Raw genomic sequence first — 14,927 nt, 5'->3', positions numbered from 1 at the left:
GGTTCTCATTACTGATACATCTTTCTATTTGCTGACATCTTTGAACCTTTGGAATTTAGCAGAATGAATTCCGTTCTGTCTGTGAAGGTGGTAGATCCTTTTTTTTTTTCCCCTTTGACATTAAAATTATATCTAGTATAGAAATTTCAAAATATATGGAGGGATCAAATGTGTGCTCCAAGTCATAAGTTCTGGAAAGTGGTCTTCTGTGCTTTAATGTTTATGAAAAAGGAAACATACTGCTTTTGCCAGGACATCCCATTCATCTTGGCTGTTTTTTTATTGTACTTGGTATGGATACAAAATTTGCCTTCCCTTAATTATTTCCCCTCCCAACACCCCAGCCAACTCTCTTTTCTAAAATCATATGGGAAAGCTCATTTTTTTTTCCTTCAAATGTGATGAGTTGGTTGGAAGGTAGCATATCTGCTCCCCTCTCCCCCCGCCCACACACCCCATAGAGAAATTTTCTTTAACTATTCAGTATATGATGTGATTGCCAGATCTATTACTGTGCTGGCCAAACTCCATATTGTCAAATGTCTCTTCAGTATAGTGTGCCAGGTTCCCATACTTTTCACAGTCTATGGAGATGACAGTGGGAACCACCTCTCCTGTTAGGATCGCTTGGTTCTGCCTTTGGTTTGGCAGACCAACAACTGTCTCAGGTGTTGGCTTGTTTTTGAATTTGTGTTCAAGTGAGGCCCATACATATTATATGTTAAATTTTAACCCAGGTTTTTCTGACTCCCATTGAAACCTTCTTTGGCATGAGCATTCTTGCTTGCTTGGATCTTATGTCCCGCTTTGGAACTCTGGGAGGAATTTGCTGGAACTTTGTGGACAGTTCTTGGCTGCAGTGCAGTCCTTGTGTTTTATCTCCATGTTTCTGGGAGGGGATGATATGGAGGTGGAGGAACGGGTCTCTTTCGTACTCATCTGTCTTGTTTATGATGTTTGGATTGAGTCCTTAATAGTTAAGTATCATAGTTGTTGAGAGCAAAGAGGGGTGGCTAGGGACAGTGAGCCATTACTGAAGAGAGTTATTGCATGGTGCTTCTGAATAAAGCATATTTTTTGAAGATTAAATTATATGGTTTATATGTCTATATTAATGACTTTCTAAAGTGTGTAGATAATTTTTGAATTGAGGAGAGAATAAATTTATTTAATTTATTTAAATTGGTCACTGTACTCTATCAGGGTATTCATGTTATAATTTCCTTTATAGATGTTTGCTGTGATTACTATGGTTGTGAAAAAGCCCATGATATTTTATGTTAAAAATTATATCTTATACTATGAGAAACTGAATCTCTTATTTTGAAGTTTCACTTTTGCCTTATAATTATTCAAATTTTATTGGTTACAAATACCTTCTGACTTTTTGTAATACGAGGATCTACTTTTATGTTTCTCCTAAATGCCTTTCATAGCACTGTGAGGGTTGCTAGCTACTAGGAATTCTTGATCATAATATTAACCTTGCTTTTACCTCTGACATGAAATTTGTCTTCCATTCAGTGTGTGGTTGCCCGTAGACAGAATAAACATGTGCATATAACACCAGAAAATATGGTACCATCTCCCCCCAAATCAGGAAATCTAAAACAAAGTCTTTAATATTAGCGTATGTTCAGTTTTTATTTAAAGGTTTTTAGGAGTGTTTTACAGTTTGAAGTTTTTGTGAGGTTGGAGATGGTCTCCATGGTCTTCTAGATGTCTGTCACTTCTGTAGCCTTAATTGGGCCCTGTTTCCCTTGTTAGCTGGTGTTGAGCTGGTTGCTCAACTTTGCCTCCTCCAGGATCCCTCATCCTGCAGCGTTTCTGGAAACACTGGAGATTCTTGTCCCCTAGGCCCACTGCTGTGTTGTTTTGTGACAACCTCCCCCTGGTCTGCCCAGGACTCCCCTAGTCATGAAACTGAGTGTTCTGAGAACCTGCTCAGCCCTGGCACACTGGGAAGGCTGGTCTCCCTGATGACCCACCATCATCTCTCTTCATGTTCTGTTTGTCTGTCCATTGTCCAAAGCCAGCTCTGGAAGCCCAGGCATCCAGTTGAACATTAGCAAGTGCAAAGGTGCCCTGTGCATAGGAAGTTGTTATTTTTGTTTCTTTAAGCTTTCCCTTTTCTCCCCCCTTTCATTAAAAAATGCTAGGGACTTCTCTGAAATCACTCTGACACATCCTTATAGGGTTTCTCCTTGGTGAAATTATGACATGAATTGCTCTTGAGGAATTTTTGTCTTGAATTTCTTTCAACAATTCCACAAAATAAAATTTGTTCCCTTGCCACTTAGACTGCATGGTTTCAGTTTATTTGTCAGAATGCTTTGAGTGACTCAAAGCATTTAATAAAACAACACATTTGTACAAAAAGCCCTAGGAAAACCATATTTTTTTAGTGGTTGTGAATCTCGAGTTCATTCTAAATTGGTTGCCATCTAGCTGTAGGATCCTGGACAAGTCTTGTTTTCTCCCAGGAGTTATAATTCACTTTAACCCATTAGGTACCAAGATTTCAACTCTGGAAACATGTAGATATTCAAATGTTATTTAAAATTTATCATATAATCTTTCTAAGTGTTTCTCATCTAGGACAACAGGGACAAAATGGGTTGAGATGCTTTCAGTGGAGGAGATGCCTTCAGTGGAGGAGCAGAATGTGATTTACATCTGGGTCAAAAATTCCTTTTCTTGAATCTGTTTGATTCCTCTCTATATCTTTCTAGCATGGCTTCTGAGTCCAGAACTCGTGCCCAACCTTGTATCACGTACATATCCAGTTAGCCCTGAAGTGCCTCTTTGAGATGAACCTTGCTGCCTGTTGCTAACAGTACATCAGGAATCCTCCAGACATGCCTGGATTCAGTGATGTGCTGGGGCTGATAGAATTCAGCATTCATTGTACTCCTGTCTCTATATTGCAGCACAAGGATACAAAGCAAAACAGACAAGGGAAAAGGTACATGAGAGAGGTCTGGAAAAGCCAGAGATAAGCTGCCAATAGTCCTTTCCTGGTGGAGTTGAACAGCATGTGCTTAATTTCCCCAGTTACTACTTGTGACAACATGTGTGAAATGCTGTCTATCAGAGAAACTCAGTAGAGAATTGGTGCCCACAGTTTTCAATGAGAATTGGCCACACAGGCAACTTGTGTACCCCATTGCCAAACTCCCAGAAGAAAAGCAGTTGTTTAGCATGAACTGCATTGTTTGTACTGTTAAGGCGTAGAGAGCCATTCTTATCTTAGAAAAGGGGAAGCTCTTCCCATTGGAGAGCCATCTGGTAAGAATCTCAGATCTGACTGTCCAGATGCCAGCCAAGGACCAACCCTGTGAGCAGGTCTTTCTGAAGACAGAAGTCTCAGGTTTGCTGTCTTTGTACTTCACACACAGAATAAATCTCAAAGTTTGCTTCTAGCCCCTTGACCTTTTGCCACGAAGTAAGTCCACCTGATATATTGGAAAAAAAATGCACTTTGAAGGATAACAACTGGTTCTGCTAGTAGCTTGTTAGATAACTTTGGCTAAATTATTGACTAATTTAAATCTTTACCTCCTCATCACTGAGTCTAAGATAAAAATACTAATTATATGAATTTTTAAACTCCCTTGTTTTATACACACGTACACATGAGATTTTATTATCACTTGTTCCTGAATTCATCATTGAAAAACCTGAACATACACAATATATGCTCATATCCAAACATTGCATGACACCCCATCCAGATGTAAAGTTTTATGCTTTTATGTATCACTTTAAAAATTAAAAAGAAAAAAATGCAAAGACATTACTGTGTGCTGAATACTGTGAGAACTATGCTAAGTACTCCGGAAAACTAATAGTGAGAAAAAAGGCATCCTGCCGTTCTGAAATCTAGTTGGAAATAGAAATTTTAGCCTTAAATATTAACTGTACAGATTACTTTGTAATTATAGTTTCTGGTAAATGCTCTGGAGGAGAGGTAGAGAGTACTGTGCAATGAGTAATGACCTGTTCCTGTAAGTCGGGGAGGGTCAGATGTCTAAGATTTGGTTTATGGTTAAGAATTTCAAGTATGTGTGGCTCCCATCCAGAGATGAGGGAGGGACATTAGTTGATGGTCTTGTGCTTACTCTTCTCTTGGGTGGAAAGAAGCAGACAATGTTGGGAAAAGAAAAAAAGAAAGAAAGTTCAGTGTGGTTGGAGCAGAGAGAGCAAAGGGAAAAGAGGAAGTGGATGAGATTGGAGAGGAGAGAGGTCATCAGGGACCCCATTGTGGTAATGGAGTTTTGGCTTCTATCCTAAGATCAATCAGTGGAAAGCCATTTGAGGGTGTTTAGTAGCAGGGTGCCTTGACCAGATATTTAGGTGTTCTGAAAAGACCTCTGTGATAATTTTGTAGAGATATGATTAGAGTGGGCAAAATGGGCTTGGGAGGTTATGGTAGATGCCTAGGCAAGTGATAATTGTCATGGGTTTAGAATTATGGCTTGCTGAGAAATGCAAAAATTTGAGGTCTTTTTGTCGTCGTCATCGTCGTCGTCCTCCTCCTCCTCCTCCTCCTCCTCCTCCTCCTCTTCCTCCTCCTCCTCCTTCTTGTGGTACTGGGGATTGAACCAAGGGGTGCTCTACCGCTCAGCTCTTAAGTCTGCTTAAAAACCCCAAACCAAAATAAACCTTAGTTGGATCTCTGTTAAAGAAAGAGATGGAATTATAACTTACTGGAGTTTTCAGATCAGCTACAAAGTATCTTACTTGTGCATCTTTTGAGTAGAGAAAGATAATGAGATTCTGGAGAGTGTGTCATTCACTATCTCACGTAAAGAATGAAAAAGAGAAAGAAGTAAGTAGAAAAGTGATGGAAACTCTATGTTGCCCATAGGCCTAAATAGTTACTATTTGATCTTTTATAGCAAAATCTTGCTGCCCCCCACCCCTTTGTAATCACTACTCAGAAAGCATGTTCCTTTAGTAGAAAATTGAGAACCATTAACCTTTACAGATGAAGGATGTGTCTTAATACAAGATAAATTAGTTGTAAAGTGAAAGCAGTGTTCTCGGAGCTCTGTGATAGGAGTATTATTCTTGATTTTTGCAAATTAAAAATCAAGGTCTGTGTGTAAAGCTACTTAGAAAGATAGGTATCAAAGGCAGGTGGGCTAGTGCTGAGCTACTTAATGGGATGCCATCATTAAAACAGTGGATTTCAGCATCTGGTGACAGGATGTGCCAGCAAAATGACTTTGTGTTTTATACTCATAGTTCATTTATGAAAAGGGAAGTTAGATCACCACTGGGTATTGATAAACTCTCCCCTAATAGCAGCAACTGTTTGGAGGAGGAAAAAGAAATGGTTCTAACAACACATGCCCATCTCCACTGAAGCCTGTAGTGAGTTAATAAGATATAGTGCATTGTGAAGTGGTTTGCATTTGGTAAGTAATTCTTCAAATCCACTCCACTGTTTTCATGTATTTCTTTCCCATGCAATCTATATTGATCCATTTCTCATAGAGTCAAAAGGCAATGCCAGAGGTAACCATTACAGTTGTGCTTCATTTGCCTGTTCTTTGAGGCCAGGAGCCAGGTTGCCATGGCCCCATCTCTCAGCTGCAGCTGTTAATTAAGGAAAACACCAGACAAGGGGTGAAGCAGGTTTGAGAAGAGACAAACAGACACACATAGAAAAAGCTGGGGTTAAGTGGGTCATTAACCTCTGATGGAGGATGATGACTAGGAACTAGTGCAGCACATTTAGTATATAGATTTCATCAAAAGGTTATTTTGGGGAAGGTTTCATCAAAGCAGTCCATCTGAAGGATGCAGAACTGGTGAGACATTGGGGTTTTCTTGCTATGCTCAGAATTCTACGTTCCACAAGTTGGTGCCTGAGTTCAAGGTCCAGACTGATGCATCTCTGCCCTTTGCATGGAGCCTTCTTGGGCTGGGTGTCATTCTAGCAACTGGGCCAGCTTTACCTGCACCTTTGCACCCAGGAAGTTCCCAGCACAACACAGCCACAAGGCAGGCAGAGAGACCATGACTCAAGTCACCATTCTCCACAGCTATTGTTCTTAAGATGACGGTAATAGAGGTTGGTAGGTTCTTACTCTGAAATCCCTTTCTTTCGTTGGTCACATTGCTTTATCTTCTTTTGTAGAGGATGGATCCAGTAAGGTATTAATTATACTTGTTTAAATTATAATCTTGTTTGGTTCTAACAATTTCTTTGTGCATTTCATCTTTCCTTTTACTTAGGTGATTCAGACTATTAACAAAATTGTAGTACATATTTTTCTTCCAATTTTATGTTTGGAAGATGAGAAATTTCACATAGATGTTGAACTCTTTGCTTTTTAATTATAGGAACTTGCAGACATGAACGAAACTAAATCAGTTCCAGCAGTCATCCCGTGCAGCCAATCTTGTTTAATCTTTGTTTTCTTCCTTCATTGTTGCTTATTTGCCATGAAGTTGTAAAACAGATCACGGCTACTATACCTTTTCATTGGGTAAATACTTAAGTATGCATGTCTGAATATGACTTTTAAAAATGTAAATGCCTTCAGCCTACTAAAAATAAATTATTTCAGGTTATCAGTAAATATTTAAGTTTTCCCAAGTCAGGGCTCAGTTACAGTTCATGATTTTTAAAGAGCTGAAATGTCTCTTAGTTGTAAGTGAATACAGGTTTTCCTTCCCTTTTTCCCTTTGGCCATTGATTCTATATGTCATTTATCCTGTAGAAATTCTCATGTTCTGGATTTTATTGGTGGCATCTCTTTTCTGTTACTCATCATGGTCTGTCCCTTTATTTCTAGTAAATTTGAATTGTAAGTTATTTTGGAACCTAAGCAAGATTCAAGTTTAGGTTGATTTTGTTTTTAAAAGAAGTGGGCTCTGAATTGACTGATAAGAAGTTGAGAGTGGAGCATCTCAGCACCTTCTTCAGCTGAGTAAGATTATTTCTCATGAGAAGATGAGAAAGATGATGTGCAGAGATGCAGGTGAGGGGTCAGCTCATATACGGTGTCATTAAATGTTCCTTTCTTTGACACAATTGCATAGTCTTTTTGTTTTGTTCTTCGTGTGTAATTAGCAACAGTTCTCAAGTAACAGAGCCCTTATTTGGCATAGGATTGCTAGACACTGTCAGACTCTTTAAGTTTAAGCTTTGCCTTCTGAGTCATTGAATTTGGTGACATTTTTGTCATATCACAGTCTGGCCAACATTACTTTCCTATTAAGGATGATGAAATTCTTGCCATTAATTTTATACTGGAAATGATTAATGTAAAACTCTGTCCAGTAAAAAAAAAAATCTAAGCATGTAGTTAATTCTTATGATTTATGTAGAAAAAAATAAATAGTTATCTTTAAATAGTCTTTTTATTACAGAGAAAAGAGACCTTTAAAATACGCTCCTTCCTCTCATAAAACATGGTATTTCTTAATTTAAAATTATTATGACTGGTACCATGTCAAATTCTTTTAATCTGTTAAGGCTTGTTGGGAACTCTATAAAGGATAATTTGATTTTTTTTTTTTGTAAAAACAATGGGTTATTTAAAAGTATTTAAAATATGTACTTGACAATGAAAATGACTTTATTTTTCTTGGAATATTTATTTCCTATGTTGAAAATTATTTAAGTGATCACCTCTTTTTTGAAAGAAACCTAAGAATGTGGATATTTATTTTCATTGAAATGCTTTTCTTATTTGTTTGACAAGTGTATGTTTGAATTTACTATTCCTTTTCTTTTCTTTTCTTTTTTTTTGGCTACCAGGGATTGAACCCTGGGTGCCTAACCACTGAGCCACATCCCTAGCCCTTTTTGTGTTTTATTTAGAGACAGGGTCTCACTGAGTTGCTTAGGGCCTCATTAAATTGTTTTGGCTGGCTTTGAACTTGAGGTCCTTCTGCTTCAGCCTCCAGAGTCACTGGGATTATAGGCGTGTGCCACTGTGCCCAGCTGAATTTATTATTTCTTTATGTATATTGTAGTTATTTATGTTGTATTGTTTTAGTTATTTTCAAAACTTGATGAGGAATTACCTTGGTTCCTATATAATTATTTTAACTGACTATATGATGCAATTAATATTGACCAATGACTTTCTATTGCTTAGGGGTTATGTAAGAGTTTCTGAATATTCCGTAATGGACGGGGAAAATCAAAGGGTATAACTCACTGCTTAGAATATTGAAGAGATTAGTTTTGTTTTTCTTTTAAATATTTGTAGGGCTGGGCATGATCCCAGGGATGCTCTACCACTGAGCTACATCTTCAATCCTAAGCCCTTTTTACTTTTTGAAATTTTGAGACAGGATCTCACTAAGTTGCTGAGGCTGACCTTGAACTTGTGCTCCTCCTGCCTCAGCCTCCAGAGCAACTGGAATTACAGGCATATGCCATTGCATGCGGCAGCTTTGCCTTTCTTAGTCCAGGGATCCTCCTAAATCTTTAGACTGAGGGAAAAAAAAATGGCATCGCAGGCCATTTGGCATTTGCTATTGTTTTTGTTTCTTTTATGCATTCCCAGCATGCCTTTCCTGATAGGTCTTATTTTTAGTGGCTTCTGTAGATATTAAGAACTAGCTCCTTAAATCTACCTGCTTCTGCTAAGGAGAGATATTAGGTTGAAAGTAATAATCTTTTATAACGTAGTAACTCAAAACTGCATATCTACTAATTCTTTAAAGGAAAAAAATAAACAATAAATAAAAGATGCAAATTTTGTGCCTTTTGAGACTTGTAAAGAATTCATGGTTAAGAAGGAAAAATTAAGACTTTGTTTTTAAATACTTACTTCAGATTTGTTGTGGACTTGGATCCGTCTTATGATTAGATCTTTTCTTTGTTTGCCACATGTCTATAGCAAACTGTAATTGTCTGGTGCACCTCAGTGATGTGTGTCATAAATCTGGGAAGATTTACAGGTGACAGTGAAGCTGGGGAATTAGATAGTATCTAAGGGTCTTACTCTTAACAGATTCTTTAAATGTGCATATAGTGGACTTTTTGTTTTCTTCTTAATGTTGAAATAATCCATTGAGGACATGCTTTTCCTCCAACACTAATGAAATTTTTCTTTACCATTAATATAATTTGTCATTGAGGGGCTAGTCATTTGAATTGAATTTGAATTGCCTGGTTTTCAATAGCCCTGTGTTTCATCTTACATAGAATAACATACCAGAATATTCCCATGGGTTAATGAAGTTTCTAATCACTATATTGAGTTGTAAAGTGTTAGCATTTAAACTCTTGTAAACCTACTTACATTATTTCCTTCTGTCTTTGCAGATAAATTATTAGTCATAACTGTAGCAACAAAAGAAAGTGATGGATTTCACCGATTTATGCACTCAGCCAAATATTTCAATTATACGGTGAAGGTATAGTATATTTTTACTTTATAGAGGTGGTGGAATATGTGTCCAAAGTACATTTTTCATGTCAACAACAAAATCTGTAATCCCTTCAAGGAAGATGAAATTTGTCTGCATCGTTGCTATTTCTATGCACATTGAAAGATATATTTTGGGCTTACTAATATTTGCCATGCAGACAATGAATTTGTTAATATTTGCTAATATTTGATATAAGCATGTTCTAAAAAACAAAGAATATGTAAATGTGTATCTATATATGCATATATAAATAATTTATTTTGCGGGGCTGTACAAAGATTAGACAGTAGTGTTCTTTGGTGACTGAATAATTTTTTTCTCTTATGGGTTGTCCACAGAGGTGGTTTCTTTACAGGGAATTGGAAGCATGGCTGTGGGAGGGGAGACCTGTCTTGTCCATCACTAAGAGTTACTTTTCCTTTCTTGTTTTGTTTCTGTATCTGTTTTAGAGGAATTTGGGAACACTAAACACGTTTAGAAGACATCTCTAGGGGACATTTTACTCATATGTGATCAGAGGAGACTTGAGGAGGTTGATAGAACTATTAAACCGAGGAGGGAGGGTCTTAGTATTTTTACTGATTTATTCATTTGATAGAAGGATCTGCTAGCCAGATATTTTCTCCAAATAAAAGGAGAATGAGCAAGTATCTAGGCAGGAAATTAAAAAAAAAAATAAAAGGAGGGGAAAGATTGCTTTGGCCTGGGGAGAAACTGAGCTATACTTACATGTAATTCAATAAAAGGTCTTATTCCTTAGGCAGCCTCTGGAGTAGAAGGTACTGATGGTGATGCACAGCAGCTAGTCAAGAGGTGGAATTTGCAGGGAAAGAGACAGGGTGGTAACAAGGGGACAGAGTACAATGAAGGTCAGAGGTGCACGTGCTTAATAAAGGATCAATGAAAATATGTTCAAAGTATGTTAAGAGAGACGAGAAATATAGTGACATTCACTGAAGTCAAAGAAGAATTAGGATAAAACATTTCTGAAGTCTTTTAGGAGGATCTTTTGGCTTCAGACTGGGCTGACAAAATAGACTGTTATGTGCAAGGCACCTGGCCAGGAACTTTCCATATGGTACCTTCTTAGTCATTATATGAACAATGTAAGGTACATATTTATTTATGGGCAAAGAGAACTTGCTCCAAGGTCCACAGCTACAACCTGTGAGGTCTTAGACCACAGCCCTATTTGACTGGCTCTGGAGTTCATGCCCTTTCTGCTGGCTTCCCATTTTGTAATGCAGTGATTTTCAAAGTGTGGACTTCAAACCACAGTACCCTCCTCACCTGGGAACTAGTTAGAAAGGAAACACTCAGGCCACCTCAGAACAGCTGAATAACAAATTCTGTGCTTTCTCCAGTTGTCTACGGATTCTGGTGCGATTCTGGAGCACCCTGAGGTCCAGCGCATGCTGCATGGCCTGACACTGCACTGTATGACCCTCAGGTGTGGCCAGGGCAGTTGCTATTGCAGCATCAGAGCCTCCAGAAGGGTTATGAAACCAATCAAGTAAAAAACAATAATTCTGCTAGATTAGAAATCATTTGAATCCAGATCCACACGAGTTTGAGTTTTCATGGGTGGAATATTCCTCCCATTCCTGATTATAGGTAGAGATGAAATGAAATGATGAAATGATTTGAGGCTGGGAGTCCACTGGCTTGCTTTGCCAACAGATTTATATTTGGCTTTGTGTTAAGGACAGTGACAACTCATGGTATTTATTTATTTTTAGTTTTCCTTTTTCATTTGTCTTTATTTTTAGTTATGTTCTCCTCAGTTATGTTCCCCTAGTCTCCTAATACATCAATATTTTAGCACCTTCAGACACTGTTTTGAGGAAACAAAAGATAAAACTGTGTATGACAGGAGGGACACATCTTATGCTCCTGTTGCCTCAGGGCCAGGTGTGTCAACAGTGTGTTTCTAACTCAGGAGGCCCTGTGGAGACTCATGTGCCAGTGAAGGTCAAGGGTACAGGTGTAGTTCTAAGGGTACAGGTGCACGGTGAAGATCAAGGGTACAGAGTATAGTGAATGTCAGAGGTACAGGTGTAGCACTAAGGGTGCAGGTATACAGTGAAGATCAAAGGTACAGGTGCATAGTGAAGATCAAGGGTACAGGTGTAGCTCCAGTTAATTGTGTGCAGGCAGTTTCTTGCATTGATAAATTCTTAACAAGAACGAAGACATTTGAAGATTTAAAAGGTAAAGAAAGTGCCCGGTTATTTGATGGCCTCTGCATTTCCCTGAACAATCCATTTTGGTTTGGTAGGAAATTGCTTCAGGGCCAGTCAAGGAGAACCCTGGGCTTCAGGGGATTTCAGTCTTGATCTTACACATTTCCTACCAGATTGAAAAAAAACTGATATGGAAGGTCTCTTCATTTTCTTTTTAGTTTTATGCTGAACAAAGAATAATAAGATACAAGAAATATTTCCTCAGTCCAGCTGCATGCAGTAGACTCAACTTTTGAAATGATAAAATTGGGAATGGCATTTTTGGGGTGGATAATATTAAAGAAGTATGACTGATCCAGTCATTAATTTCTTTTTTTCTGGCATCATGATTTAATGTGACACGTGGAGAGTGGGTTATGGTGTAGGACTGTAAAGTTGGCGATGATTTTAAGTTTTTTATGGTGTTGTCATAATTTAATCTGAGTTTTGCTTAGGGTTGAAATGTTGATTTCTTTGATAGGTCCTTGGTCAAGGAGAAGAGTGGAGAGGGGGAGATGGCATTAATAGTATTGGAGGGGGCCAAAAAGTGAGATTAATGAAAGAAGTCATGGAACAATATGCCAGTCAAGATGATCTGGTGATCCTGTTCACTGAATGGTAAGAGACACACCCTGTGGATTTTTCAGTCTATATTAAATTATTTTTTTAAAAGGTTGAGATTTATATCTATGTGTTATTATGCATTAAATTATCTTATTGATGAGGAATCATTGTTTTAAAAACTAGATTTTTCTCATAGTTATAAAACCATGGTCTGACATAATCGTGTAATATGTTTAAAGTGAGGATTTACACTAGGTGAAATGGTGCACGCCTATAATCCCAGCACCGTGGGAGGCTGAAGCAGGAGGAGCATAAATTTGGCCATCCTGGGAGACTTAGTGAAATCCTATCTCAAAATGAAAAATACAGAGGACTGGGGATGCAGCTCAATGATAGAATGCTTTCCTAGCATGCACAGGCTCAGGGTTTAATCCTTAGCATTAAAAAAAAAAAAAAGAGTTGCTATGGACACTAATGAGAAAACATGGTATAGGCTAATGCTTTTGTGAAATTCATGTTTTAGTGAAGAAGTAAAGGTCATGTTGAACTTTTCTGTTAAGAAGGGTGGCTCAACCGATTCTGATTACCCTGGGGTGGAAAAAATATCATGTGAAGTTATAAACATAAGTGAAATGCAAGAATGCCGGTGTTGTTGTGAGAGAAGAACCTTCTCAATGTATAAATATCTTTTTGTTTTGGTGCTGGGAATCAGCCCTCGGTTTGCATTCAAAGGATGCTTTAACACCAAGCTATCCCCCTAGAGTATAAATACTGTATCCCCCTAGCCCATAAGTACTGCTTTTTGTATACTCCACTGTCCTGAATAATTTGGAGTATCTGCAATCTTCTCTTAGCTTCTTCTTATATTAAAAAAAAAATAGATCAACTTGTCATGACTCTTTCAAGTTGTCACTTTTCTTTCTCACATTCTTTGTTTTTTTTATTTTTATTTTTATGTTTTGGGTTACTGATCACTCATTTTTAAATCCCTTTGTATTTTCCTCTTTAACTTAGAAAGGACTTTTTATATCTTTTATTTTGAAAAAAGTTAAAAGGACTCTTATTTGCCAATGAAAATAAGAGAGCTTTTTAAAATATAAGGATGTAAATAAGAGACACAAATGTGAACATGAAAGTTGAAATAATGAAGTTTCCATACCATCAGCACCTGAAAACTTGGAAAGAATCCATAATACTTGTATCTTTGGAATTTTCCTGATGTCTCCCAGGCAAGAAATTACGTTCTGCTCATGTTTACCTTTTTGGGCAAGATGTGCTTTGGCATGGCATACCTTGGAAACCCTGTGGGCTGAGCTTGTGTACTGGGAATTTTTCTACATTGTCTGTTGTTATGTACTTTTCCCTAATAAAAATAAAATAAAGTAATTCATCATAAAAACTGTTTAGATTAAATATTGGGTATATTCTGGTTTAAAATTACCATAGATTTCCAATAACTAGATCAGTTAGCTTGAAGTTTCCAAATGTACATTTGGGTTTTGACTGTGAAGCAGATTCTCCTTGTGAAAGCTTCCACATAGGAGCCAATAATGATTTCAGATCCTCAACCTCTTCATGGGTTTTCGAAAGAATCCTATCCTCTTCCCCTCCCCTATCATCCCCTCCTTCTCCTGCCAATCCAAGCTTTTGCCTTGGGGAACTGGTGAAGTGAGGCCAGTTTGTTTCTAAGGAGACTTGGGTCTCCTGTGATCTAGAGCCAGCTGGATGTTGGATTTGTGTATTTAGATGATATTTAAACCCAGCTGGACAGAAAGAATGGTTGTATTTTAATAGAAGGCCAGTGTCTTCAAGGTACTCTTAGTGTTTGAGATTGATCAGTGAGCCAGACGGAAGCCATGTCTCACACCTCTGAGAACAGCCAGCCAGCTGGAAAGACCAAGGCCCAACTCGGCTAAGTCCTTGTCCAAAAGGAGTCATTAAGGTTTTCTCCACCATCACCCAGTGTCCCCATCTTGTGGCTCAGCCAAGGGTACAGGGGAAAGTAGCCAAGAGGGCACAGAGGGGCGGAACAGCTGCTGACATTTTAGGGTATATTTTTCCTCTTTTAAAAAAGCATTGTATACAATGTGTTGAATATAATTGAACATTATGTCGGTATTGTGTACTGGGCCCAGGAGAATTGAATTCAGCTCTTTATAAATTATTTTAAATCCATTGCCTATTCTATTTTTTAAAAATTGCTCATTTTTTGATGAAGGGTCAGAATTCAAGATACATTCATCTTAAGCAAACAAACACCTATTTTTCATGTGATTTTTTTAAAAGGATGATTCAATTATAATAGTTAGTTTTGTAAAAGCATAAGGCACTACTATATAAAAATGCACAGATTGATGCAATTATTTGTTTACATAGGCCTTTAAAATAATCTTTATATCATGACTTGTGTATTTTAAATGTAAAATTTAGTGATTTTGGTATACTTAACAAAGTTGTATAATCATCATTACTATTCAATTTTAGAACATTTCTAATATGTGATAAGGGTCCCTTGTCCTCATTTAGGTAGCATTTATGCATTAAATTAGAAACAGTTTTATGAAGTTGCGTCATGAGAATGTATATTCTGAATTAAATTTTGGAACATCTAAAATAAGAGGCTGGATCTTTTAAAAAACTCACTCTACAGAATAAGATTTATCATATTTAATTTAGATAAAAATTAATATTTGTCAAGGTTTTGGATTCTTTTCAAAAGAAAACTAAACTTGAAGA

General features: G+C 37.4%; 1 protein-coding gene across 2 annotated transcripts in view; it reads left to right on the top strand.

The window, feature by feature from the left end:
- The window catches only part of PLOD2 (procollagen-lysine,2-oxoglutarate 5-dioxygenase 2), a 94,180-nt gene that overhangs the window by 36,101 nt on the left and 43,152 nt on the right, over positions 1-14,927 (top strand). For both annotated transcript variants that reach the window (XM_081301894.1, XM_081301893.1), the window contains exons 2-3: positions 9,299-9,390; positions 12,109-12,245. In XM_081301894.1, the coding sequence (XP_081158020.1) occupies positions 9,299-9,390; positions 12,109-12,245 (229 nt within the window). The remainder of the gene's footprint in view (positions 1-9,298; positions 9,391-12,108; positions 12,246-14,927) is intronic.

The sequence above is a fragment of the Spermophilus citellus genome (genome assembly GCF_964194105.1).
Source record: "Spermophilus citellus genome assembly, chromosome: 7".
Classification (NCBI taxonomy): Eukaryota; Metazoa; Chordata; class Mammalia; order Rodentia; family Sciuridae; genus Spermophilus; species Spermophilus citellus.
Note: the sequence above shows the minus strand (reverse complement) of the source record. Positions and strands in the feature narration are given on the sequence as shown.